At 39.8% G+C, this 27,912-nt stretch overlaps 1 protein-coding gene across 2 annotated transcripts in view; it reads left to right on the forward strand.

The window, feature by feature from the left end:
• LOC122554937 (succinate--CoA ligase [ADP-forming] subunit beta, mitochondrial-like) overlaps positions 1 to 27,912 on the forward strand; it is an 89,262-nt gene that overhangs the window by 24,175 nt on the left and 37,175 nt on the right. For both annotated transcript variants that reach the window (XM_043700376.2, XM_043700377.2), the window contains exons 3-4: positions 11,812 to 11,911; positions 18,593 to 18,755. In XM_043700376.2, the coding sequence (XP_043556311.2) occupies positions 11,812 to 11,911; positions 18,593 to 18,755 (263 nt within the window). The remainder of the gene's footprint in view (positions 1 to 11,811; positions 11,912 to 18,592; positions 18,756 to 27,912) is intronic.

Here is a 27,912-nt window from a genome sequence, read left to right on the forward strand (position 1 = left end):
TGCGATGTTTGTCTGCGAATACTGAATTTTGTTGTTACTGATTTTTTGGCACGGATAGGCGAATTTGGTATTTGTGATTTCGCGGATACAGAGAATTTATTGTATCTTCTCAATTTCCTGCTGACTATTATGCAACCTATAGTATAATCCCATCTAAGTGATCACCCCCTTTTTTTTCTCGATTCTACCCATACAGCCCCATTGGACAATGCCTCAAGAATATCCTCTCTAAGTACTGCTCTGATTGTGCTGTAAATCAACAGTGATCCAGATAAGGTTTTGCCCTATTACTGATGTCACTTACCTGAGAAAGTTTAACATTCATCAAGGATAAAATCAACTGAATTTCTTGAATAGATTTCTTTCTTAGCTTGTCAGAAGTTTCAATCACATTTACAAAATTTTCATCTGTCTCCGTTTCCATGAATCAGTTGAGGTGTTCAAGCCTAAATGCAGTTTAGTAATTTTGTCAAGTTCCCTCAAGTTGTATGTGACTAAACCCAAAACCATTATTTTATATTTGCATCAATCGATCTTTAACCTTGTAATTTATATAATTGCTCATTTTATTTACTACATGAAGTTTACTGAATGGACTAATGTTTTAATATATAGGTAAGTACCCTTATGTCTTCAGTACTCTATGATTGATTTCATTTTGATTTTTTTGGAAAAGACATCTCAATGGTTGTACCTTTTTGTTCAGAGCAGTGTACAAATCTCCAGTCTCTATCACATCGGAATTTTAAAGAGTTAGGTAAGCAGTGCAAGATCATGGGAATGTGAACCGTAGCACTTGCCAACGTGTGTTTATCAAAACCTGGAAGTAGCATTGTAGCCCTGGTAAAACAAGAATCTTATATGTGGGAATGACACTCTCTCTCCTTTGCAGGTGATATCCTGGTCATCATGTACACTGTGCTCTAGTGTTGTAAATAGATTAGATGTGACCTATACCTAATTTATTGCACTATGGAGATCTCAGGAGTCTTTTTCTGCTTTTGGAATACTGCATTCCATTCTGGTCTCCCAGTTATAGGAAAGATGTTGTTAAACTTGAAAAGATGCAGAAAAGATTTACAAGGATGTTGCTGGGTTTGGAGGGTTTGAGCCATATGGAGAGGCTGAATAGGCTGGAGTATAGGAGGCTGAGGGGTGGTCTTACAGACGTTTATAAAATTATGAGGGGCATGGGTAGAGTACATAGACAAGGTATTTTCCCCAGAGTGGGTGAGTCCAAAACTAGAGGGCATAGGTTTAAGGTGAGAGGGGAAAGATTTAAAAGGGATCTAAGAGGTAACTTTCTCACAAAGGGTAGTGGGTGTATGGAATGAGCTGTTAGAGGAAGTGATAGAAGCTGGTTCAACTACAACATTTTAAATGACATCTGGATGGGTATATGAATAGGAAGGGTTTAGAAGGATATGGGCCAAATGCAGGCAAATAGGAATGGATTTAATTAGGATATCTAGTTGGTATGGACAAGTTGGATAGGAGAGTCTGTTTCCATGCTGTGCAATTCTGACCATTTGGAGATTACAAATGGACTCTGTCTGCAGGGACATGACGTACAGATTTCTAAGTAACGTGAGGACACATACTCTGTCCTGATGACCACCTTCAGTGTGTGACTGCAGCAACCTGAGTGTAGATCCTCTGTGTGTGATCATCAAGTGTCATCATGTGTTGAGGATCTATCAGCCCTGATGTTGCAAAGAATGGGTCTGGCTACATTGTAGTGGAATGCCTTAATCAGGCCCATGCTGCAACATCTGTCCATCCTGGAGATATTTTAAAACATTCAAACATACAAAAATCCTACAGGAACAACAGGTATGGAATGAATACTTCCTCTCCCTGCAGTATCTAGAACCAGTTTCAGAATACGAGACAGATAATTTTCGGTAGAAATGAGGGTGATGTCTTTGGAATCTACCCCTCTATAGGGCTGTTGAGGCTCCATTGTTTAGTGCATTCAGTACTGAGATCGATTAAACTAAAAACATCAAAGATGATGGAGATTGTGTAGGAAAATTGTGTTAAAGTCAAAAATCAACCATGATGTAATTGATTAACAGAGTGGAATCTACGTGCTGAACGTTCTACTTCTGCTCCTAATTCTTATGTTCTTAAAATGTGTTGTAACCACAAGCCTGTTTCTTATGTTTTAAAATGCATTGTAACCATAAGCACTAATCTGTATGTAAAGTCTTCAACGTTCTGCAAGTAAAGAAGCTGGTGGATCCTGTGAACGATTGTTTGGAAAGAACATGTATTGTACTGAATTTTCAATAATGGCCAATATGAAACTGCCATGGAATTTTATACATTTTGAAAAGTGTTGGGGAAAAGAAAATTCACCAAAAATGTTGGGGAAAATATATCAATATCATAGTCATATAGCACAGAGGGAAGCGATTGGTCCATAATGCCTTTGCCAGTTCATTGAAAGAACTATCTGATTAGTTGCAGTCCTTCCCCTATAGTCCAACTGTTTATTTACGTTTTGAAGTATCCAATCCCCTTTTAAAAGTTATTGTATATTATGAGTAGTAGTCGATCTCATGTAAAAATCGACCGCCTATTTTGGCCAAACAAATCTGGAATTTTCCATTTATCTCATATAAAAGTCGATCCTAGTTCTTCACAGGTAACTGATCAACCTTTGAGTCAGTGTGTCAGTTGTTGTGCTCAGTTCTGGCTTTCCAGTCTGCCAGTCATCCTGCTCCACTCCGGTCCATTCCACTCACTGTCTTCAGAATTGCTGTAATTCATTTTTTTTCTTTATTCATTTAGAGATCAGTTTCGTTTCTGCTAATGATAGAGTATGAATTTCAGCCACTCAAAAGTAGTATCCATGTATTAGCCGACTGCATAAATTTAACCTTAAACAGTCCAAAGCATTTGATGAATAATCGAGTAAATGTGGTACTATTGATCGTGTTCCATCACACTTTCAGATAGATTGTCATTACCAGCGAATAAAAAAGGAGTAAAGTTTACTTTCAGGGCTGCCTTGTCATTATTTACAAGTACAGGGTTTCTCCTTATTTCTAGAATTGTTTAATGTAAATAACTGTATTTTTTAGTAAGCTACTGAAATATTTCTAATAAAGGGCATATGCCCGAAATGTTGTTTCTCCTGCACCTCTGATGCTGTACTTTCCCAGCAACGCGCTCTTGACTCTGATCTCCAGCATCTGTAGTCCTCACTTTCTCCTGCTGAAATATTTTTCCAAAGTTATGAAAACTGAGTTCTATTATGAAAGCAAATGTTAGAAATGTACTAGATCCTGAATCAATCCTTTAAATTGTATAAAAAGTTTCCAGCTGGGTGCCTTTCATTGTTGAGTGCATTTGATTCAAGATCATTGTTGAGCTACCTAGAAAATGAAAGACCCACTAATGTGGCAAGAACATAAGGTTTGGCATATCGTTTAAGACATACTTAGAATTAGATTAGATTACTTACAGTGTGCAAACAGGCCCTTCGGCCCAACAAGTCCTCACCGCCCTGCCGAAGCGCAACCCACCCATACCCCTACATTTACCCCTTACCTAACACTACGGGCAATTTAGCATGGCCAATTCACCTGACCTGCACATCTTTGGACTGTGGGAGGAAACCGGAGCACCTGGAGGAAACCCACGCAGACACTGGAAGAACGTGCAAACTCCACACAGTCAGTTGCCTGAGGCGGGAATTGAACCCGGGTCTCTGGCGCTGTGAGGCAGCAGTGCTAACCACTGTGCCACCGTGCTGCCCAAAACTTTAAACGTGAGAATTTAATGTGACCAAAGCAATCAGTTTAAAAAAAAAGACTGTGGATGCTGGAAATCTGAAATAAAATCAGAATATGGTATAAATTCTAAGCAGGCCAAGGGAACGTCACTGTTTTAAGTAAAACAGTTACGTTTTCAAACTAATGACCTTTCATCATCCTGTAACTTAGTTTACTTTTAATAGAACTCCTTTTATCTCACCATTTTAACAGCTGTTCTCATAAGCTGATCTTTGGACCAGAATGACCAGTATCTGGGTAAATAGGGCACCCAACAGTAGTCATCATCTGAATCCCTGTTCAAAAAATCTTAAAATAAAGACTCCTTCAGCTTTGGCTTGGGCTATGATCAATGGACAGATTTATTCATTAAGCAGTGAAAAAATAGTCTCCATGTTAAGGAGCAGACTTTGAGGAATTACATACTCTGTAATCATCCCCCAAATTAGAAGAATTTTAATAAACTGTAATATGCTGCTGCTGCCATATAAAAATGGACTAGAAGCACTAATCATAAACTTTAGCTAGTAACATGTATTCAGAATCCTTTGAAGATGGACTGAACCAGAGGAAATTAATAAGTTTTCTTCAATCAAGTAGAAATGCCAACAAAATATATACTTATTGAAACTCTCAGGGCCCTTGTATTTGATTGAATGGCTCAGTGCTTTCTGGGAGAAACTTAGTTAGAAATATTTTGAGTGACTCACAAAACAGCATATCATCTAAAAACAGTGCCAGTCTAAAGGCAACTTTCCAATTGCCAGTTATTTACCAGCACTTTGAACATAACGATTAAGGTTATCAGGATTGCAAACAAGGGTACTAAAGAAAGCACCATGTTTGGAAAATAAAAGAAGTAAAAATTAAATTAAGAAAGGATGCAATTGTATGATTAGATTAGATTCCCTACAGTGTGGGAACAGGTCCTTCAGCCCAGCAAGTCCACACCAACCCTCCGAAGAGTAACCCACCCAAACCTATTTCCCTCTGACTAATGCACCTAACAATGTGGGCAGTTTAGCATGACCACTTCACCTGACCTGCACATCTGAACTGTGGGAGGAAACTGGAGCACCCAGAGGAAACCCTCACAGACACGGGAAGAATATGCAAACTCCACACAGACAAGTCTCCCGAGGCTGGAATTGAGCCCCAGTGCCTGGTACTGTGAGGCAGCAGTGCTAACCACTTAGCCACTGTGCTGCCCACTATTAATGAAATGTACTGTGACTTTTAATTGACTTAATGATAATATGTCACTTAACTGTCAATGAGTGAAAAATTTGAAGTCAGTGTCTTAGCAGTATGTGCTTTGAACTTTTAGTATTAACTGATATCCTAAACCAAGGATTCCCAATTTTATTGAAGAAGATCAACTCATCAAATACTCTTTCTGCCTGGTTTATTAATTTCTATACTCTTAAAGAATTTGCTTTCATAAGGCAAGGCTTCCATATAATGCTATAGAGTTTCTTGATCATAGGATCAGCTGAAAGATTTTAATTTTCTGAGACAGTGTAGCTGTCCCTTGGCCATCACATCAGCACATTATTCTTTTGAGCTCAACCTAACATCCATTTTGACACAACTGAATGGAACTAAGAGCAGATGTCTTCATGATCATGAAAATCTGGTGCTACTGATAAAGTTGAAGTTGAGAGGAAACACAAAAAGAGGTTTAGATGGTTATACGGTTTGGAATTTGAGGTACCAGATGAGCAGCAGCTAGCTTTGTCACATGGATGGATTTGCTTGGGAGAGTCCTTTTGATGTGAGTTATGGACAAGGCGAAGCTAGTTGTTAGGGGTTTAAAAGGGATTGGGTGATTTAGAATTTATACTGCACTCTCTGAGCTGAGGAAGTAATCTTAATAACTGTTGTGGTTCTGTTCGCCGAGCTGGGAATTTGTGTTACAGATGTTTCGGCCCCTGTCTAGATGACATCCTCGGTGCTTGGGAGCCTCCTGTGAAGCGCTTCTGTGATCTTTCCTCTGGCATTTATAGTGGCTTGAATCTGCCGCTTCCGGTTGTCAGTTCCAGCTGTCCGCTGCAGTGGTCGGTATATTGGGTCCAGGTCGATGTGCTTATTGATTGAATCTGTGGGTGAGTGCCATGCCTCTATGAATTCCCTGGCTGTTCTCTGTTTGGCTTGTCCTATAATAGTAGTGTTGTCCCAGTCAAATTCATGTTGCTTGTCATCTAAGGATACTAAGGATAGCTGGTCGTGTCATTTCGTGGCTAGTTGGTGCTCATGGATGCAGATTGTTAGCTGTCTTCTTGTTTGTCCTGTGTAGTGTTTTGTGCAGTCCTTGCATGGGATTTTGTACACTACATTGGTTTTGCTCATGCTGGGTATCGGCTCCTTCGTTCTGGTGAGATGTTGTCTGAGAGTGGCTGTTGGTTTGTGTGCTGTTATGAGTCCTAGTGGTCGCAGTAGTCTGGCTGTCAGTTCGGAAATGCTCTTGATGTATGGTAGTGTGGCTAGTCCTTTGGATTACGACATGTCCTCATCCATTGCCTTTCCCTTAGGCATCTGTTGATGAAATTGCGCGGGTATCCGTTTTTGGCGAATACATTGTATAGGTGTTCTTTTTGCAATATACCGACCACTGCAATGGACAGCTGGAACTGACAACTGGAAGGGGCAGAGACAAACCACTATAAATGCTGGAGGAAACATCACAGAAGCGCTTCACAGGAGGCTCCCAAGCACTGAGGATGTCACCTAGACAGGGGACAAAACGTCTGCAACACAAATTCCCAGCTCGGCGAACAGAGCCACAACAACGAGCACCCGAGCTACAAATCTTCTCACAAACTTTGAATCTTAATAACTGTTTTGGCCACATATTCATGAGAATATTTTTCTGCAACGAGCTGCCTTTCTGCGAGGTGACACATGGGCTGGCTTCAGAAATACATTTACTTGCAAAACATAGAACAGATGCAGAATGAGAACTGTATCTGTGGCCTGAATGATGCTTTTGGCTGTGGTATTTTTCAATGACATCTATTTTGCTGAAAATGGGATGTATTCAACTAAAACTGATATTTTATTGGTATTCTAAACAAAAGCTTTTAGGCATCTTCATGATACAAGTTGATATTTCCTTTTGTGACTGTACTGCAGAAGTTAGGAAATGTAGTCAGCTTTGTGGGGCTTTAAAATGTAGAAAATTCAATTGAACAGAGTAGAACTGGAATAACTTTAAATCTGTGATCTTAATGAATGTGTTACTGTCACTCTGGTTAATTTTGAATTATGAAGATAGTCTCATACTTAAGAGACAGAGTGTTCTTGCCCCTCTCACCCTAAACTTATGCCCTCCAGCTCTGGACTCCTCCACCCTCGGGAAAAGACCTTGCCTATTTATCCTATCCATGCCCCTCATGATTTTATAAACCTCTATAAGGTCATCCCTCAGTCACCGATGCTCCAGGGAAAACAGCCCCAGCCTATTCAGCCTCTCCCTATAGCTCGAATACTCGAACCCTGGCAACATCCTTTTAAATCTTTTATGAACCCTTTTCAAGTTTCACAACATCCTTCCGATAGGAGGGGGGCATGTAACACAACTTTAAACAAAAATAGTACCCACAGACAAGAATTGTGTATTATTGATGTTGCTTTCAATTTAAGAAGATTGAGAACCTGTTAATCATAAGTGCAAATGATGAGCATTACCTATGAAATTTACTTGAGCCCCTATAAATAGGCACAAATCTAAATTTGTTGGGGTTAGGAGGTGTATGCTTGTATTCTGCATTTCTAAGTAGATATGATTACTTCACTAATCAGATTTTTGGATTTGAACACTTGGTGCTCATGTTTTTAAAGAACAAGTCAGCAAAAGTCCCCAAAACTCGGAGAAAATTCATTCACATGGGGAAACATTCAGAGAAAAGTTGCAAGGTACTAAACAACATATTAGCAGTACGTGTAGGAGAGAAACAGCCTGTGATTGGAGGAACTGTGGAGTTGGATAAGTCAATGCTGAAGTTGAGATATTAGGGAAATTTTTTGGAGGAGGTTATGAGAGAGGGAGTGGGAGGCAGGAGAATGATGTATGAAGGGATGGGGGGAAGGATAATGAATGAACAAGGATGAGGCTGCAAAGGTGGAATCTATGAAGAAGGAGGAGGTCACAAGAGGGGAAGCGGAGGTGGGGTAGTGTTGGGCAGGAGAGCTAAGAAGGAGGTTGCAAGTTGGAGACTGAGGTGGGAAGGTGCTTGGGCTTAGGATCAAGGAGCCTTCAGGATGGGGAAGTGGGATGATATAGTTGATTTGGGAGTTCGAGTTAACAAAATATTAAGATCAGCAATCGATAAAAGGTTTTTCTTTGCTGTGGATAACGGCAAATTTATGCAAAAACCTAGTAAGATAACAAAGCACTGTGATGTGATTTTGGAGTTCAAATTAAAGGAAGAATGTTTCAACTTAAAAATAATGTAATACAAATTCTACTTTGCTGTTATTAAGGAATAAAAATAGAAAGGTTTGAAATTGGGCTTGCCTCTTTCAAATACAAGAGATCACAGACACATTTGGTAGATGTATTTAGAGACTGAAGTGATTTTTTTTTTAAAACATCCAGCCACAAATTAAGAGTATTCTGAGGTTAATGGCATATATCTATAGTGCATAAAGGTTCTGAAATTTTATATGCCTTGATGTGTTTTGGCATAGCAAAGATGCTGTTGACACCAAACTGTATTTTTCTATCAATGTCTTTTGCTTTTAGAATGAGAATTGAATTGAACTTTTACAGTGTAAGAATTAATGTGCTTCTATGAATGGCATCTTCAATATTTAGGAGTTTTGCATTCATTTGGAAAATCAGTTTTACCAGACAGCACAGCAGGCAGCTAGTCACTGATCTTTCAACACTGAGAGACTAATAAGCAGCAGAGGTGGAGGGTTTGAGATCTAAGGAGAGGCTGAATAGGTTGGGGCTTGGGAGGTTGAGGGATGGCCTTCTAGAATCATGAGGGGCATGGATAGGATACATAGACAAGATCTTTTCCCTGGGATGGAAGAGTCCAGAACTAGAGGGCATAGGTTTAGGGTGAGAGGGGAAAGATTTAAAAGGGACATAAGTTGCAACTTTTCATGCAGGAGATGGTTCATATATAGAATGAGCTGCAAAACGATATGGTGGAGGCTGGTACAATTACAACATTTGAAAGGCATCTGGATGAGTATCTGAATAGGAAGGGTTTAGAGGGATATGGGTCAAGTGCTGGCAAATGGGACTAGATTAGGATAGAATATCTGGTCGGCATGGACAAGTTGAGCTGAAGGGTCTGTTTCCGTGCTGTACATCTCCATGACGCTAACTAAAAGACCTGAGATACTCAGCAACTGTACAGTGAACAAATGAGTGGAGGATGGTTATATCTGAAAGTGTCAATATTCTCTCCACAAGCCACCAAGCCTAATCCTTCTGGATATTTAAAAATCACCAACAGGTGCAAGAAATAATCAAGAAAGCTAATGGAATGCTGACCTTTATAACTAGACAACTGGAGTACGAGGATGCAGATGTTATGCTGCAGTTATACAAAACCCTGGTTAGATACCACTTGGAGTATTGTGAGCAGATCTAGGTACCATACCTTAGGAAGGAGAGATTGGCTTTGGAGGGAGTACAGTGTAGCTTTTCAAGAATGATACCTGGACTTCAGAAGTTATGTTATGAGGAGAGATTATACAAATTAGGCCTGTTTTCTCTACAATTTACAAGTGATCTGATTAGGGTGATCTGATTGAAGTCTTCAAGATATTAACAGGAAAAGACCAGGTAGATAAAGATAACTATTTCCACTGGTTGGGGATCTTGGAACAAGGGAGCAATCTGAGGATTTGGACCCAACTATTCAGCAGAAATGTTAGAAAATACTTCAAGACCCAAACAGTGGTGATTGTTTGCCAGTTGGGGAAGGAAGTTCCAATGTATGCTGATAATTTTAAATCTGAAACAGATCAATTTTCATTCAGCAAATGTATTAAGGGATATGTACTGACAACTTCTAGGATTGGCACTCCCTTATACATTCACTCCCATCAATGACTGTGCAATTTCCAAGATGTATTTCAACTACTCACCAAAGCTTCTTCAACAATGTCTCCTAAACCTGTGATTCTACCACCTAGAAAAATGTAGCAGCACGGAAGCAGCATCACCTATAATTTTCCCTCTGGGGAGATGCACCAGTTCAACTTGCAAAAATGTTGCCTGCCTTCATCGCTGGGCCAAAATCTTGGAAGATCCCATGTGACAGCACTAGGGAAGTACCTTCATCTGATTAACCCTTTAAATTTTTGAACAGGTTATAACATTTATGATCATTCACTTCTCTGGAAATACTCATTCATCTAAGGAAAATTGTGGCTTGAGGTTCTGCTGTTGTTTCCCTCACTGTCTTAGGACGCATTGGCTAATTTTTCAGCTTTAAGGATCCTTTTACTATTTTATATATTAGCCAAGTTAGCTATGACCTCCTCCTTTACTGTTATGTTAGCAGCACCCTCTTCTCTAGTGATGGATACAAAGTACTCACTTAGTATTTGTGCATTGCCCTGAACCTATACAAGCAGATTTTTATGTCGATAACAGTTCCGCTCTTTGACTACTGTTTTACTGTTAATGTGCTTATTAAAAGCTTCATTTCCTGAAGCTACTAATCTCGACATATACTCTTTCTTTGTCATTCTAATTACAGTTTTTAAGTTCTCCTCTGTACTTCCTATGTTCAGTTGGTTCAGTGTTAACCTTACAATTGCTATTAGCCTTTGTTTTCTCTCTCATTTATACTGTCATTAGTTAGAATCTGTGGAAGTCTTTAATGCCGATGCTGAAGAAGCTGGGTTGTTAAGAATCTTCATGGCGGAGATAGACTTTTAATGAGTAAGGGAATCAAGGGTTATGGGGAAAAGGCAGGAAAGTGCAGTTAAGCATTAGCAGATCAGCCATGATCTCATTGAATGGTGGAGCAGACTCAATGGACTGAAGGTCTACACCTGCTCCTATGCCATAAGGTCATCCAGGGAGACTGAGTTTGGGTGCTCTTCCATTCTTTGTCATGGAAATGTCTTTACTTTTATCTAAATCATAGCCTCTTTGAAGACACAAATTGTGTTTAAATTATAGAAACAGGAACGGGGGAGGTAATTGCGTCCTGCCAGCCAGTTCTTTCATTCAGTGAGATCATGAATGAAAACTAACTTAAGAGCCTTAATGCTGTTAATTAACAAAATGTACAGCTGCAGCATAACTTCTGTGTCCTGTTTTTAAGCAAAATTGCAATTGACTTTACTTTCCTGTCTGTATCAAGTACACCTTTTCAACTCTTTATTTTTGTAAGTTCAGTACTTGTATTTGTGTATGTACATTTGTTGTTGTGTTTTTTGGTAATAAAATGCCACTTCCTTTTACTCAACCTTGCAATTGGCTGTCTTTCCTTTTTGATCCAGTTCGTTAAGTTTAATTGAACTATGTGCTTTTAAAAAGAAAAGAAAAATGATTTCTTGCAACTAACCAAGAGGTTTTAAAAGATAAGGGGAGTTGGTGTGACCCATCCTCACCTGGTTATAACTACATTAAGGATTCTGTCCACAAAGAGAGTATATCGGGATTAGAATCATGCATTATAAAGAAGTTGTGGTTTGTGAGATGATGTTGGATTGGTGCTTGGGTTTTGCAGTTTTCCAGTTTTCCAAGAAGAGGCATTAGATTACCTGATATCTCTGGAACTCCAGGTTGATGCTGTTCATAGACTGTAACGACTGCTTGTTTCACTTATGTTAGTGTTGTGCATTTGTGCCCATGTCGTCCTGAAATAGTATAACTCTGTATTTTGTTTTAAAACTGTTAGGAAAGATCAGGCAAGCTTTTTACCCACTCTTGATGAATGATCGTTGTATATTTTGATGTGTGTTAGCACTCTCTGTTGGACATACAAGTAGTTGATAAATACTGGCAAACTGCTGGAGGTCTGCACACTATAATGTTTGTTCTGCACTACAGGTTCAAAGGACCTTGTTGTAAAAGCACAAGTGTTGGCTGGTGGCAGAGGAAAAGGGATATTTGAAAATGGACTGAAAGGAGGAGTCAGAATTGTTTATTCGTAAGTATTATAAGATAAACCATTTTTTAATCCCTCCCTGAAACACACAAGTTTTGGATGCTTATAAAATAATGTGTTTCTTCCTGCCATGAACACTGGAGGAATGATTGTACAAAATATATTTGATTGAAAACAATGAAGGCATGTCCAAGCCCATTTAAAGAATTTTGATTTCTGTGAAATCAGGAGTGGTCCAGTGCAGCTGGAATATACTGATTGAGAGGCTGTTGTGTAACCAATGCATAATCCTCAAAGCAGTTTATTTCAAAATCTGTGTGCAGCTGATGATCTATCTAGACATTCATATAAAGTTACAATAATTACACTTTTAATTGTATAATTTTAAATAAAGTCTGATGCTATTAGTTTGACTCAAACAATACTAAAATCTTAGCACTTTATTTGTCTTTTTTTATTGAAATTAAGCACTATGCTGATTAGTTTCATAAATTTAACAATTATAATTTGTTTCTTGATCAGATAACTTGCCCCAGTGTGATTGATTTCCTTGTTGCTATACTAACTATTTTATGTGCAGACATATTGAATACATAATTCTATCACTCCTGACTGAGAGATGCATCCTTTGGTTGCATTGTTAATTCATAAACTTGCCTTTTACATTAATGCTATCCGTGTAATTACAGACCTTTATAATACCTTGGTTCACCATTGCTGTAAATTAAAATGATCATTCATAAGATTGATTATTGAAGTCTTTTGATAAGCAAAGTTCTCACTGCTTTCACCATTTTGAATAGATTTGTAGCCACTCATTCCTATCGCTTGTATTAAACCAGACTACAGGTGTGGGGGGAAATGGTAAATAAGTTTATTACATAATAGCTAGTTACATTACATCTAAGGTACATGATTCTGGATCAATGATGCTGGAAGAGCACAGCAATTCAGGCAGCATCCGAGGAGCTTCGAAATTGACGTTTCGGGCAAAAGCCCTTCATCAGGAATAAAGGCAGAGAGCCTGAAGCGTGGAGAGATAAGCTAGAGGAGGGTGGGGGTGGGGAGAAAGTAGCATAGAGTACAATAGGTGAGTGGGGGAGGGGATGAAGGTGATAGGTCAGGGAGGAGAGGGTGGAGTGGATAGGTGGAAAAGGAGCTGGGCAGGTCGGACAAGTCCGGACAAGTCATGGGGACAGTTTTGCTGGAGGTTAGAAACTAGGATGAGGTGGGGGAAGGGGAAATGAGGAAGCTGTTGAAATCCACATTGATGCCCTGGGGTTGAAGTGTTCCGAGGCGGAAGATGAGGCGTTCTTCCTCCAGGCGTCTGGTGGTGAGGGAGCGGCGGTGAAGGAGGCCCAGGACCTCCATGTCCTCGGCAGAGTGGGAGGGGTAGTTGAAATGTTGAGCCACGGGGCGGTTTGGTTGATTGGTGCGGGTGTCTCGGAGATGTTCCCTAAAGCGCTCTGCTAGGAGGCGCCCAGTCTCCCCAATGTAGAGGAGACCGCATCGGGAGCAACGGATACAATAAATGATATTAGTGGATGTGCAGGTAAAACTTTGGATGTGGAAGGCTCCTTTAGGGCCTTGGATGGAGGTGAGGGAGGAGGTGTGGGCACAGGTTTTACAGTTCCTGCGGTGGCAGGGGAAAGTGCCAGAATGGGAGGGTGGGTCGTAGGGGGGCGTGGACCTGACCAGGTAGTCACGGAGGGAACGGTCTTTGCGGAATGCGGAGAGGGGTGGGGAGGGAAATATATCCCTGGTGGTGGGGTCTGTTTGGAGGTGGCGGAAATGTCGGCGGATGATTTGGTTTATGCGAAGGTTGGTAGGGTGGAAGGTGAGCACCAGGGGCGTTCTGCCCTTGTTGCGGTTGGAGGGATTGGGTCTGAGGGCGGAGGTGCGGGATGTGGACGAGATGCGTTGGAGGGCATCTTTAACCACGTGGGAAGGGAAATTGCGGTCTCTAAAGAAGGAGGCCATCTGGTGTGTTCTATGGTGGAACTGCTCCTCCTGGGAGCAGATACGGCGGAGGCGGAGGAACTGGGAATACGGGATGGCATTTTTGCAAGAGGTAGGGTGGGAAGAGGTGTAATCCACGTAGCTGTGGGAGTCGGTGGGTTTGTAAAAAATATCAGGGGCAGAACGCCCCTGGTGCTCACCTTCCACCCTACCAACCTTCGCATAAACCAAATCATCCGCCGACATTTCCGCCACCTCCAAACAGACCCCACCACCAGGGATATATTTCCCTCCCCACCCCTCTCCGCATTCCGCAAAGACCGTTCCCTCCGTGACTACCTGGTCAGGTCCACGCCCCCCCCACGACCCACCCTCCCATCCTGGCACTTTCCCCTGCCACCGCAGGAACTGTAAAACCTGTGCCCACACCTCCTCCCTCACCTCCATCCAAGGCCCTAAAGGAGCCTTCCACGTCCATCAAAGTTTTACCTGCACATCCACTAATATCATTTATTGCATCCGTTGCTCCCGATGCAGTCTCCTCTACATTGGGGAGACTGGGCGCCTCCTAGCAGAGCGCTTTAGGGAACATCTCCGAGACACCCGCACCAATCAACCAAACCGCCCCGTGGCTCAACATTTCAACTTCCCCTCCCACTCTGCCGAAGACATGGAGGTCCTGGGCCTCCTTCACCGCCGCTCCCTCACCACCAGACGCATGGAAGAAGAACACCTCATCTTCGGAACACTTCAACCCCAGGGCATCAATGTGGATTTCAACAGCTTCCTCATTTCCCCTTCCCCCACCTCATCCTAGTTTCTAACCTCCAGCAAAACTGTCCCCTTGACTTGTCTGACCTGCCCAGCTCCTTTTCCACCTGTCCAAACCACCCTCTCCTCCCTGACCTATCACCTTCATCTCCTCCCCCACTCACCTATTGTACTCTATGCTACTCTATCCCCACCCCCACCCTCCTCTAGCTTATCTCTCCACGCTTCAGGCTCTCTGCCTTTATTCCTGATGAAGGGCTTTTGCCCGAAACGTCGATTTCGAAGCTCCTCGATTGCTGCCTGAATTGCTGTGCTCTTCCAGCACCACTGATCCAGAATCTGGTTTCCGGCATCTGCAGTTATTGTTTTTACCATCTAAGGTACATGGTTGTCTCTTGTACAGGAATTATGGATTATGGGTAAAGGGCAGGAATATGGATGTGAGGAGTGTCAGATCTGCCATGATCCTATTGAATGGTGGAGAAGGCTCAAGAAGCTGGGTGACCCACTCTTGTTCCTATTTCTTATGGTCTTGAGACATCAGGCTCAACTTAAGAATAAGTTCAATTTACAGTTAGTAACATATTCTCTCACCATACTGGTAACAAGGACAGTACCAGAAACAGATGGGTTGAGACCCACTGGTTAGCTCCCCCAGGAATAATCCTTTATATCTTGATCAGCAGAACAAATCTTGTGATCTCAGCTAATCCCTTCAGATACTAACTGCCTTCTACAATGTGAAGTACCTTGATTCATTCCTCTTTACTCCAGCTTTTTAATCCAGTTGCAACACTGTTATTCTGAGAGTGCTAACTACCTTGTTGATCACAAATGTGAAAGCTTTCTAAAAACACATATATTAATGAATTACATTTACTTAGTCAGTTCAAGTTGGAACAACTTTTATTTATATTCAATCACTAATGCAGAAATTGTTTGGAAGTGCTTCCTAAGGCAAGGTATAAAAGAATGAAAAGGAATTACCTAAAACACAAACCAAATAATTTTGCCAAATGAGGTGCAAGGGAATTTAGGAAAATATTTCCAGAACTTATTGTCTAATTGACTGAGGCATAACAAAGTGGAGTGTAGAAGGGTGAATAATTGAATAAGAGTACAGAAATTCAAATCCTGCCATTAAGACTGCTAGAAATAGATTAAGTCGTCAAACTCCATTGTTAACTGTTCGTGGAAATGGGCTGTGGCCTGTGTCAACATGACAACAATGACTACAATTCAAAAGATAATCACTTACTATAATATCCTTTCGGACATCATCAGAGCATGAACAACATATAAATGGAAATTATTTTCTGACATATGCTCCAGTTTGCACTCTGTTCCTCACCTCACTACTCTGATCTCCCAAACCAAATTCCCTTTTCTCTGCAGTCCAAACCTCAAACTACCCACAAGAAATGTCACACTGATTGTAATGGCAAGATACTCCATAAGAAGTCAGAGGCTGAGTCAGATTATTGGACCATATGCTTTCTAAGTCTACATATTTAAAGAGTTGTTTTTCCTGGTTAGATGGAATGTGTAGAATCTACAGTTAATAAAATGCCATTCAACCAAGCCAATGGCATTTATGTGAGGCTCCAATACTAATTATCTCTTTCTCCTCCACATGCCTTCTCCCTCAAAATATTTTAACTATCTTAATAGTATTTAGTCTAAACACTGTATGTCACTATGAAGTCTACTTTCAATTTTATTTACTTTACTTATCCATGGTGTAATTCTTGTTAATCCGTTTTTCTACTCTACTGGAATATGTTTGTCTGAATTTTATTCAATCACTGCTTTAAATATTAGTGATTGTTGTTCAGCCTCTGTCAATATCTTTCTCCGGTTTAACTCTTTAACTGTATCCTCATTCCCTCGTCATTGCTGTTTATATACTGTTTATCCAGTATATGACATTCATCTTTGAGAGGGATATAAATTGTGCAGTCATCTTAAACCTTACTGTGATCATTATTTTCCAAATGTTTTCTCTTGCTGGCTTCTCGCATCTGCTCCATTTTGTTTCCTAGCAACATTTCCTCCCATGTTTTTCAAATTAATTCATGGGATGTGGGCATTGCTGGCTAGGTCAGTATTTATTGCTCATCCCTAATTGTCCAGAGTGCGATTAAGAGTCAACCACACTGCTACGAATATTGGACATCTTGCATATGGTGTTGATTTAAGGGGTTCATGATCACAGTTATCAAATATAGATAGTTGGCGGTTTGTAGCAATTTTCTGATAGTTTATTGATATTGTTAAGATGCAGCAGTTTAAATATGGTACATTAGTTAATTAGATAAAGAAGTATACAATTGGAGATGGAGGACAAACAGACTGTTGACATGGATGTCTTAGTTTCATTAAGGTTGTGGGGGCAGCATCTTGCTCTCTAGCCACGGTGTTAGGGATCTTTCTCCTCTTCTGCTTGTCCATCTCGCAGCTGAGGAAACAGCTCTTAAAGGACCTTATGTCTGCCCCTGAGCATTTATTGCAATATCTTATTTCTAGGGCAAAAATTTTGAGTCAATCAATTGTCTAAATCTTACTGGACAGTGGCCATGGATAGCTACTCAAGGATGATAGCACTGGATGATTTTTTTAATACTTGTGTAAGACTAGTTTCTAATGTGACACAGTTAAATGAGGTTTCATGATACATGGGAAATAGCAAACATGGAGTGCTGAGTGAGCAGAGGTTTGAAAGGAACCCCAATTTCCAGCAATTGGGCTAGAAAGGAATCATAAAATCTCCATCGCCACCACTTATTTTCAGTTTGCTGCCATATTATTGAGGAAGTAATAGTAGTACATTTGGAAAATTATAATCTAATAAAGCCTTGGCGTCATGAAGGGGAAATCATGCCTCATTAATTTATTAGAGTTTTTTGAGGAAGACCCAAACAGTGGAAAGAGAAGAACCAGTAGATGGATGATCTGATTGAGCACACTTTTTCTTCCACCCCCACCTAACTATTGACTCCTTTCTCAATCAAAAATCTAAGTCAGCCTTGAATATATTGAATAACTCAAACTCCATTGCTTTCAAAGGAAGATAATTCTACAGACTAACAGCCCTCCTAAGCGAGAAAATATTCCCCTCATCGCAGTCTTAAGTGAGAAATGTTTGATTTTTAAACTGTGTTCCTAAGTTCTAGGCTTCCTTACAAGGGAAAACATCCTCTCATCATTCACTCTAAATCCTCTCAGGAAATTGTGTTTAAATAAAGTCATCTCTCATTCTTCTATGCTTTATTGACTAGCCCCAACCTCAAGTTAAGCTTAATCTCCGGAATCAATCATGTAAGCCAAATAGTTGAATGCCAAATAGGAAGTAGAATAAGAAAATGATAAGGAGGAATGAAATAACTGCATAGAGGTGAGTATCCTGTCACCAAGTTACCCTTTATTTACACGTGCACAGTACACTGGCAGTAACCAGCCAGCTTGAAGTCAGGCCCTGAAGTAAGGAGTCTCTCTGAATCCTCTATTTATATTCTGGATTAGAGTGGTGCTGGAAAAGCACAGCAGTTCAGGCAGCATCCGAGGAGCATCCAGAATCTGGTTTCTAGCATCTGCTGTCATTGTTTTTACCTCCTTTGTTTATATGTCAGCCAGGGCTCCCTGATTGGCCCAGGTTAACAGCCCCAATCAAGACCTCACAGTCAATAAGATTTACCTGGTTAAAATCACTAGAAAGGGACTACCATTACATTTGTCAAGCCATCTGCATCTGAGATTCCAAGTTCTGTTCTTTGCCTTCATGTAAATATCAAACCTCAGTTTCAGGTACATAAGGAGAAAAATAAAATCGTGGCTTTATGTTCTGTATCTTTAAAAGTTAGCTTCTAATGGTTTCAGTCTCATACTGAGTAGGTCTGATGATACCTCATTCATGTTTTCAGTTTCATTTTGTGAAATATTTCTGCAAGATTTGAAATAAAAAGTTCATTGGTTAACAACTTATTTGATTTACAGTCCAGAGGAAGCCCGGGATATTTCTTCAAGAATGATTGGAAAGAAATTATTTACTAAACAGACAGGTGAGAAAGGAAGAATATGCAACCAAGTGTTCATTTGTGAGCGAAGGTACCCCAGAAGAGAGTATTACTTTGCAATAACACTGGAAAGAACATTTCAGGTGAGTAAAAAGACAAGATCGATGTGAAAAATTTGTTTTCCTGGGTGGGTAGTTCATTTTTGCGTACTGTTGATCAAACAAAAAAAACTCATTCTTGTTACATCCTTAAACTGTCATGAAGAGTCCCTAAAATAAGTATCTTGGTAGAAACAGTTAAGTTTAAAGTCTTATGCATTTTGTTCATCATTGAAATGTATTAGCATAGATTACCTATGCTAATGCAATATTTTTTAAAAATGTACATGTGACCCTTTATTGGTAGTCTTAATTATATCTATATCCTCAAACAATCGGAATGGCAACACCTTGTATTTATTTAGCACCTTTGCCATAGTAATATGATCTAAGGTGTTTCAAAGTGTAATTAGCATTGACTGAACTTTATAAGGAGCTATTATAAGCTTACTGAAAGGTGAAGATTTTGAGGAGCAGTGCAGAGGAGGACGGAAAAGTCCGGGTGTTATACATTAGCAGTCTCTTATTAAATCTATACTACTTTGACATTTGGATTGAAGAAGAACAATGATACTTTCTAGGTAAAGTCTCCATCCTTCAAATCATACACCTGAGTCAAATTGAATCCCTATTTTACTAGGTGTACAGATTGGGTGTGGGCCAAGATGTTATTAAATGGGTATTTTTTTTTGTAAATCCTTATTTAGGATGTATGTACCACGTTTAATTTAGTATTTATTAATTACTGAACACAGGAAGAAATAGTAAAGCAAGACCCATACAACTTAGAAATAAGGGCTGGATCTAGAAAGATAAAAGTTTAAAAGTTTTATAAAAGAACACTAATCAGTCTCTGAATTATTCATGAAGAGTAGATAGTTTAACATTCTGGCTATTGCGGTGGATGTTACTGGTACTGCTGAATAATCAATTGTTGAATAATCAATTTTGAAATTCTTGGCTTTTTAAGTTGGTTGAAACCCCCTTGATTGCTTTCAGTAGTGGCTGCTTGAGAAAGAGTATTTTTTTTTTCTTGTTTTACTTGTTTTGTGTTTAAATGGTTATTCTCAGGGTTATGACACTTCCAACATACGAGTCCACACTCTAGGATGCCATGCCACTCACATGGACAGGCTAGTGCTGCAGTTGGTTTTTAACCCCTTTATCTTACATATTCCTGGAAGGACAAAATTTTGATAATCTTCAAAAGGTGATTGCTGCTGAAGGCAGCAGCAGCCCCCACAGTTATCTCTGCCTGTTACCTTTTTCTATTCGTTTGAAGTTTCCTTGTTACTCTACAAGCGTAACATTGCATGGGTTGCAGTCAGGACTTTGTCAGACATCAATTGAATTTGCATCTGCAATCTTTTTTTTTGCCAGAGCAGACTTAACTCCAAAATGTGTCTTTTGAGAATAAAAATGAGCCATGTCCATGGTACATCAGGGTTCTAATCCATCATCATGATACTATCTAGGAAAATTCATGTGCTATGAATCAAGATTGGAAAATTGGGTTCCTGTCATTGTCAAAAAAGTTTTATCTGTTGTCATAACCGTTTTCAAAATTAAGATTTTAATGGCAGATTTTGAATGACTATAATCATTTCGTGTACTGTAAGTGAGGACATAGACATTACTTTCTCACTAAAATAATGAAGGGGAAAACTTGTAGGAAGTTTTCAGTTTATTGGTATGATAAGTGTCTAATGACCAAGTGCCTGATGAGTCAGAGACAACATTTTTTAGCAGGGGATTGTAGCAGTCTGTAAGAGTGAGAGCATATGAAAGGTCAAAGAAATGGGTAATGTTAGAGTTGAAGTTTGATGTGCTAGCACAAACATAATGGGCCAAATGTTCAGTGGTTCTAAAGCCTTTGAGCTGGATTATTTTATTTTGTTGGGGAATTATGTATTTGATCCAGTTGCTTCTGTAACCATGTTATATATATATATATATATATATATATATATATCAGTTTATATATTTGATTTCACTGTTTAAAATTTAAATAACATGAAATTAGGAACTGGCAAGGGATCAATTCCTTGTGTGCTAGGGTTCGAGTCCATATTTCAAGTCTGCAGTAAGTGTGATTAGAAAACCCTGTTCATATTGGCATCATACAAGCTTGTGACTGCATTTCTTGCTCAGTCTCTTTGATGATTATGTTCCACTTGTCCTTTTCTAAAAGGTTGGTTGCAGTAGACCCCAGCATTGGACGCATTAAATTGGATTTTAAATATCATTCTGCTATTATTACTGAAGCTTTCTGTAATGGACTTTTTGTCCAGAGTTCAAAGAATGCCATTACAATCAGTGTGACATTTCTTGTGGGTAATTTGAGGTTTGGACTGCAGAGTGAGGGGAATTTGGTTTGGGAGATCAGAGTAGTGAGGTGGGGAACAGGGTTCAAATTGGAGCATAGGTCGGAAAATAATTTCCATTTTATATGCTGTTCATGTTCTGAGGATTAGATTCCCTATGGTGTGGAAACAGGCCCTTTGGCCCAACTAGTCCACACCAACCCTCTGAAGAGTAACCCACTCAAACCCATTCCCTTCTGACTAATGCATCTAACACTATGGACAATTGAGCACGGCCAATTCACCTGACCTGCACATCTTTGGATTGTGGGAGGAAACCGGGGCACCCGGAGGAAACCCACGCAGACACGGGGAGAACGTGCAAACTCCACACAGTCAGTCGCCTGAGGCGGGAATCGAACCTGGGACCCTGGTGCTGTGAGGCAGCAGTGCTAACCACTGAGCCACCATGCTGTTTGAAAGGATGTTATAGTAAGTGATTATCTTTTGAATTGTAGTCATTGTTGTCATGTAGACACAGGCCACAGCCTGTTCCTGCAAACAGTCAACACAAACCACCAGTTAATTTCTTTCTAGCAGTTTTAAAGACAGGATCTGAATTTCTGTTCTCTTATTCAATTAATGCTAAAGGATCTTTTATGGTCAGCTGAATGGGTGCCTTAGTTTAATGTTGCAACTGAGATTCAACACTGCTAACAATGCGACATTGAAGTACTAGCCTAGCTGATGTGTTCAAATTCCTGAACTGGGATTTGAACTGACAGTTTTCCAATATGGAGTTCAAGCTGTGACCATTGGGGTAAAGTAATGAGATGGGTGCCAGAAGAAAATAATTTACAGGGCACAACTCACGTTGAAAGAGATTGGTCAGGTAAACTTAAGTGAGGATTCAAAATTTGAATCCTGGCTGTTGTCAGAAGCAACAAATATATGTAGGTTTTTATTAACAACAAAATGGCTTTTCAATTTAAAATAACACAACAAAATGGCTGCAAGTTATGATTTGACTTTGTGAACCTGTACTGCTGCTTTGCTGAATTAGCTGTAATAGAAGATAAGGCAAACTATGGAGTTTTCATAAAATGAATTATGAACCATTAATGACCACTCGAACTAACCTGCTAGCATAAGATGACAATCTATGTAAAACCGTTCCCCAGGAAATATCATTGGATTAGCCTGCTGTCAATCATGTTATCTTATTACAGTTGATTGTTTTTTTCTTGTAATTAAGGCTGTATTGTCTCTTAAAAAACCTATTAAAACTGCTTATTGTTCAACTATAACGGCTCAATTTTGCCATGGAGCACAGAATCTTTAACATCTGTTTCTGGGCAGAATTGCGTCAGGCTGCCTTACTTTATTAAACAAATAACCTTGCTTTATACAGACCGCATTCCGTAGATTCTTTTGACCAATCTCGAAGTCAAGAGGTCCTGCTTGGGGTCTCATATCTTCACAAGTGGAGATTTAGATTTGGTGCAGTGAAGTGTGTATTAGTTAGAGAAGAGAATATTTTTGTGTAAAATTTGATTTTTTTTCTAGAAAGATCTATACACAGGATGTGGGTATTGCTTGCAACACCTGCATTTACTGTAGCTTCCTGATTGCCACCCCCCCTATAGAGTTTGATAGTTGACTCCTTGAACTTTTTTGCAGTCTTTACATTATAGGTACACCCACAGTGCTGTTAGGTGTGGAATTCCAAGATTTCGAATCTGCAACTATGATCAAGCCACAATATTATTTCCAAAATAGGATAGTGTGCAACCTGAAGGGAACCAGTAGATTGTGTTATTCTCAGGCACCTTATATCTTGATTCTTGCAGGCTAAAGAGGTTGTAGTTTTGAACAAAGCTATTGAAGAAACCTCAGCAAGTTACAACTTATGAATGTTACACCATTGCAGACAAAGTGCACTAGTGATAGAGAGATTGAATATTTCAAGTGGTAGTTGGGAGGTGAAACAAGTGAGCTGTTTTTCTGGATGATGCCAAGCTTTTGATTGTTGGACCTGCACCCCTTCAGTCAAGTGGAGAGTATTGACTGTACTTCATAGATGGGAAGTCATAGGTTGGGTTACTTTCTGTAGAATGCCCTGCCGTTGACTTGCTCTTGAGTCAACAGTGCCATTGGATTGCATTTTGCCAATTATCGCTCAAAAATGGCATTGTTGACACTGAGAGACCAAAATAAAGTTCAAGTTGGTGGAAGTTTTCCCATCATTTACCACTAGATAGCAGCACAGTACTTTAACCATGAAGTGTACAATTGGTACTTGGAAATGTGAAGCAATCTTCCTGCATGCATCGTCCTGTGACATTACAAGCAACTTAACTCTTGAATACAGCAGTCATAAAAAGAGTCCACTAAAAAGGGGAAAAGATTATTAAAATTAAGATTGCTCTAGGGCTAACATCTTAACTCCAGGGTAATGCTATTTGAAGTTCTTTGTTCAGAGAGTAGTGACTTGTTTTCTGGTCCTGATGAGGCAAATGCAAACAGTCTCATGTGATTAGAATTCGGTTGCCTGACAGAATTTTTCCTGACAAAAATTGCAATTTGCACACCAGATTTTAGGATAACTTAGTTCTAGTTGGACTGTTAATTTGATGTTTAACATGTTCCTCACTAGTTGGCATGCTGTCTTCCACCCTCTGTTCCTTGTAAGAGTGAATCATGCTCAAGTTCAGGTGGGTGGACAGGGAGAACCTTGAAAGAACATTAGGACATAGGAAATAGAAACAGGAGTCGGCCTTTAAGCCCCTAACATCCGCTGTCCCATTCATTTAGATCATGACTGATTTTCTATCCCAACATCAGTTTCTGGCACTATATCTGTATCCCTTAATGTCTTTATTATTGGAAGTCTATCAATCTGTATCTTGAATACATTCTATAACTGAGCTGCTACAGTTCTGAGAATTCAAAGATCACCCACTGTCTAAGTGAAGAAGGTTCTCCTCACTTCAGTATTAATAGGTTTACCTCTGATTTTGAGGTTCGGTCCTTTGGTTCCAGACACCCCTACCCCTCACCCACCACCAATACCACTATTCTTTCTGCATCTCCTTTTCCATCCCTGTAAGAAGTTTTAGTATTTGTGAGATTTGGCTCTCATTCTTCAAAACTCAATAATAATTACCCAGCTTCCTTAATTTCTCTTCATGAGACAATCTCAGGAATCAGTCTGTTGAATCTTTATCAAACTCCCTTATGACAAAACTGTACACAATGCTCCAGGTGCAATCCCACCAGGTCTCTCTACAATTGAAGCAAGATCTCTTTGTATGTACTCGAATTTTCTTGCAATGAAGGCCAGGAAGCCTTTTCCTTCCTAGTTGCTTGCTGCACTTGCTGTCTACTTTTCATTGACTGGTGTATAAGAACACCCACATCACTTTGTACATCCACATTTCCTGATATGCCACAATTTAACTAATACTCATCCTAGCTTTGATTTATGCCAATATGTACCCCCTCTCCGTTGGGCTTTAAATTTGCTCACCAAACTCTGATGAAAATCTTTATCAAAAAGCTTCTGAAAATCCAAATACACCATGTCTACTGGTTCTCCCTTATCTATCCTACTGGTTATATCTTCAAAATATCTCCAGTGGATTTGTTAAGCATAGTTTGCCTTTCATAAACCTGTGCTAATTTCTAAATGTTCTGTTATCACGACTTTTACATTAGACTCTAAAATGTTCCCCACTACTGATGTTAGGTAGCTGGTGTTATTTGTTCCCTTTTTTAAATGCTACTTTACATTTGCTACCTCTAATCTGTAGGAACTGTTCAAGAGATATTTAAGAATTTGGAAGGTGACCATCAATGGATCAAATATTTCCAGGTCCACCTCCTTTAGTATTTAGAGTCATAGAGATGTACAGCATGGAAACAGACCCTTTGGTCCAACCCATCCATGCTGACCAGATATCCCAACCCAATCTAGTCCCACCTGCCAGCACCCGACCCATATCCCTCCAAACCCTTCCTATTCATATACCCATTCAAATGCCTCTTAAATGTTGCAATCGTACCAGCCTCCACCACTTTCTCTGGCAGCTCATTCCATACACGCCCCACCCTCTGCGTGGAAACGTTGCCCCTGGGTCTCTTTTATATCTTTCCCCTCTCACCCTAAACCTATGCCCTCTAGCTCTGAACTCCCCGACCCCAGGGAAAAGACTTTGTCTATTTATCCTATCTATGCCCCTCAAAATTTTGTAAACATCTATAAGGTCACCCCTCAGCCTCTGACGCTCCAGGGAAAACATCCCTAGCATGTTCAGCTCTCCCTATAGCTCAAATTCCCGAACCCTGGCAACATCCTTGTAAATCTTTTCTGAACTCTTTCACGTTTCACAATATCTTTCCGATAGGAAGGAGACCAGAATTGCACGCAATATTCCAACAGTGGCCTAACCAATGTCCTGTACAGCCGCAACATGACCTCCCAACTCCTGTACTTAATACACTGACCAATAAAGGAAAGCATACCAAACACTGCCTTCACTATCCTATCTACCTGCCACTCCACTTTCAAGGAGCTATGAACCTGCACTCCAAGGTCTCTTTGTTCAGCAGCACTCCCTAGGACCTTACCATTAAGTGTATAAGTCCTGCTAAGATTTGTTTTCCCAAAATGCAGCACCTCACATTTATCTGAATTAAACTCTATCTGCCATTTCTCAGCCCATAGGCCCATCTGGTTGTAATCTGAGGTAACCCTCTTCACTGTCCGCTACACCTCCAATTTTGTTGTCATCTGCAAACTTACTAACTGTACCTCTTATGCTCTCATCCAAATCTACTTTGCTGAGTAGATTATCAGGCCTTATGACTTTTCAGTCTTTAAATCCATTAATTTTCCCAATACCATTTTCTTACTAATACTGATTTTACTTTAATTCTGCTTGCTCACTCGACCTTGGTTCCCTCGTATATCTGCACCTATCATTTTGTCTTTCCTTCCTCCCTCAGCTCTTCTCTAGCACACATACCAATCTTTTTCTAACTGCCATCAGTTCTGAAGAAAGATCACTGGACCTGAAACATTAACTTTGCTTTCTCTCCACAGATGCTGCTGAGTTTTTCCACTAATTTCTGATTTTGTTTGATTGCCAGCATCTGCAGTACTTTGTTTTTTTTTTAAATAGTCAAGAGACCCTGAACAAATTTAATCCATATTGCTGACACTTGCTGTTTTTATGGTTTAGCTTAAGAAGAAACATTTAGATGGAGCCATCAGCAGTCCTAGCTTAAGAAGAAACTTAAAGTTAATTAAGTGTTTGTGAAACAAATTTGGATCTTGATCTATTTTGATTGTTCACTCTTGAATTGAGTTGTGACAATACTTTGTACAGTCATTGGACCATAATTTGCTGGAGCAGGTCATCCCAACAGGATCTGCCAGTTGTTCCAAACTAGGGGGCATATTTTTAAGTGGAGAGAGATTTTAAAAAAAAAATCACGAGGGGCAAATTTTTTACACAGGATGATTTGCACGTGGAATGAACTTCCCGAGGACATGGTAAATCCAAACACAGTTACAACATTTAAAAGACATTTAGATAAGTACATGAATAAGAAAGTTTTGGAAAGATATGGGCCAGGAGCATGCAGACGGGACTAGTTTAGTTTGGGATTGTGTTCGGCCTGGACTAATTGGCTCCATGACTGTGACTTGATGTTAGACTTGCCATTACACGTTGAGTTTTTTCACTTTTTTTGCAAACTGATGAAAATGCAAGCTTCTACTGGACGACTGGGAACTAAGAGTGAACGTGGCAAACAACATAGCATCGTGAGTCAAACAGCAAAACCAGAACTGAAAATTAGGCGAGGCAAACTCAGTGTTAAAGAGAAGCAAAAACACAGATAGGTTGAATTCTGAAACAGGAACGAAAGAAGGAAGGAATATTTAAAAATAATCAGTTTCCTTGGCAGTGACAATTAGCTCTGAGTAATTTTGGTTGAGACTATTAATTTATAGCGTATTCTTGCTGGCACCCCCTGTTTAGAAAGTCATGGCTGTGAAAGAAGTATTTTAAACAAAATGGCTGGCTAATTACTCTCCACTGATTTTTATACATTCTTTTGTGTGTACAAATAGCACAAGGTACATCCGAAACCAAAGAATTATTATGCGTTCCATTTGAATAACCCACATATTTCATTATTGTTGCAATTGTTCCACTAAAACAACCACTAATTATACATAAATCTGGATAATCTTGTATGGAACAAAACTAATCCATAGTGTACTGCTGTATTCTTATGGTACTTTTAAGAATTCAAATTCAGTTTTCTTTTTGAAGTCTAGAAATTAAAATGCTTGTGGCCGTAAAACTAATCAAGAAATTAATGGATTGTGGCTATAAACCTAACAGATTCACAAATATCCTATAGAGAAGGAAATACCTTACCAGACAGGAACAGAAGGAGGCCATTCAGCCCATTGTGTGCACTCTGCCATTCAGTGAGATGGCTGATTTGATAATTCTGAACTCCACTTTTCTGCCTTTTCCCTATACCCCTTGATTCCCTTACTGATTAAAAATCTGTCTATCTCAGCCTTGCCCCAGCTCTATCGTTCTGTGGTAAAGGGATTTACAGTTTCACCTGAGGGAAGAAATTCCTCCTCATCTCTATTTTAAATGTGTGACCCCTTACTCTGAAATTATTCCCTCTGGTCATAGACTGTCCAACAAGAGGAAATAGCCTTTGTGCTTCTACCCTATCAAGACCCCAGATAATCCTGTATGTTTCAATAATGTCACTCTTCATCCTTCTCTCTTCCAATGAGTACAGGCCCAATCTACTTAACCCCTCCTCATAAGACAGTCCCTCCATATCTGGTATCAGCGTAAATT

This window comes from Chiloscyllium plagiosum, unplaced genomic scaffold (genome assembly GCF_037043375.1).
Source record: "Chiloscyllium plagiosum isolate Xiang-an unplaced genomic scaffold, Cpla_swu_hap1 HiC_scaffold_12, whole genome shotgun sequence".
NCBI classification, from domain to species: Eukaryota; Metazoa; Chordata; class Chondrichthyes; order Orectolobiformes; family Hemiscylliidae; genus Chiloscyllium; species Chiloscyllium plagiosum.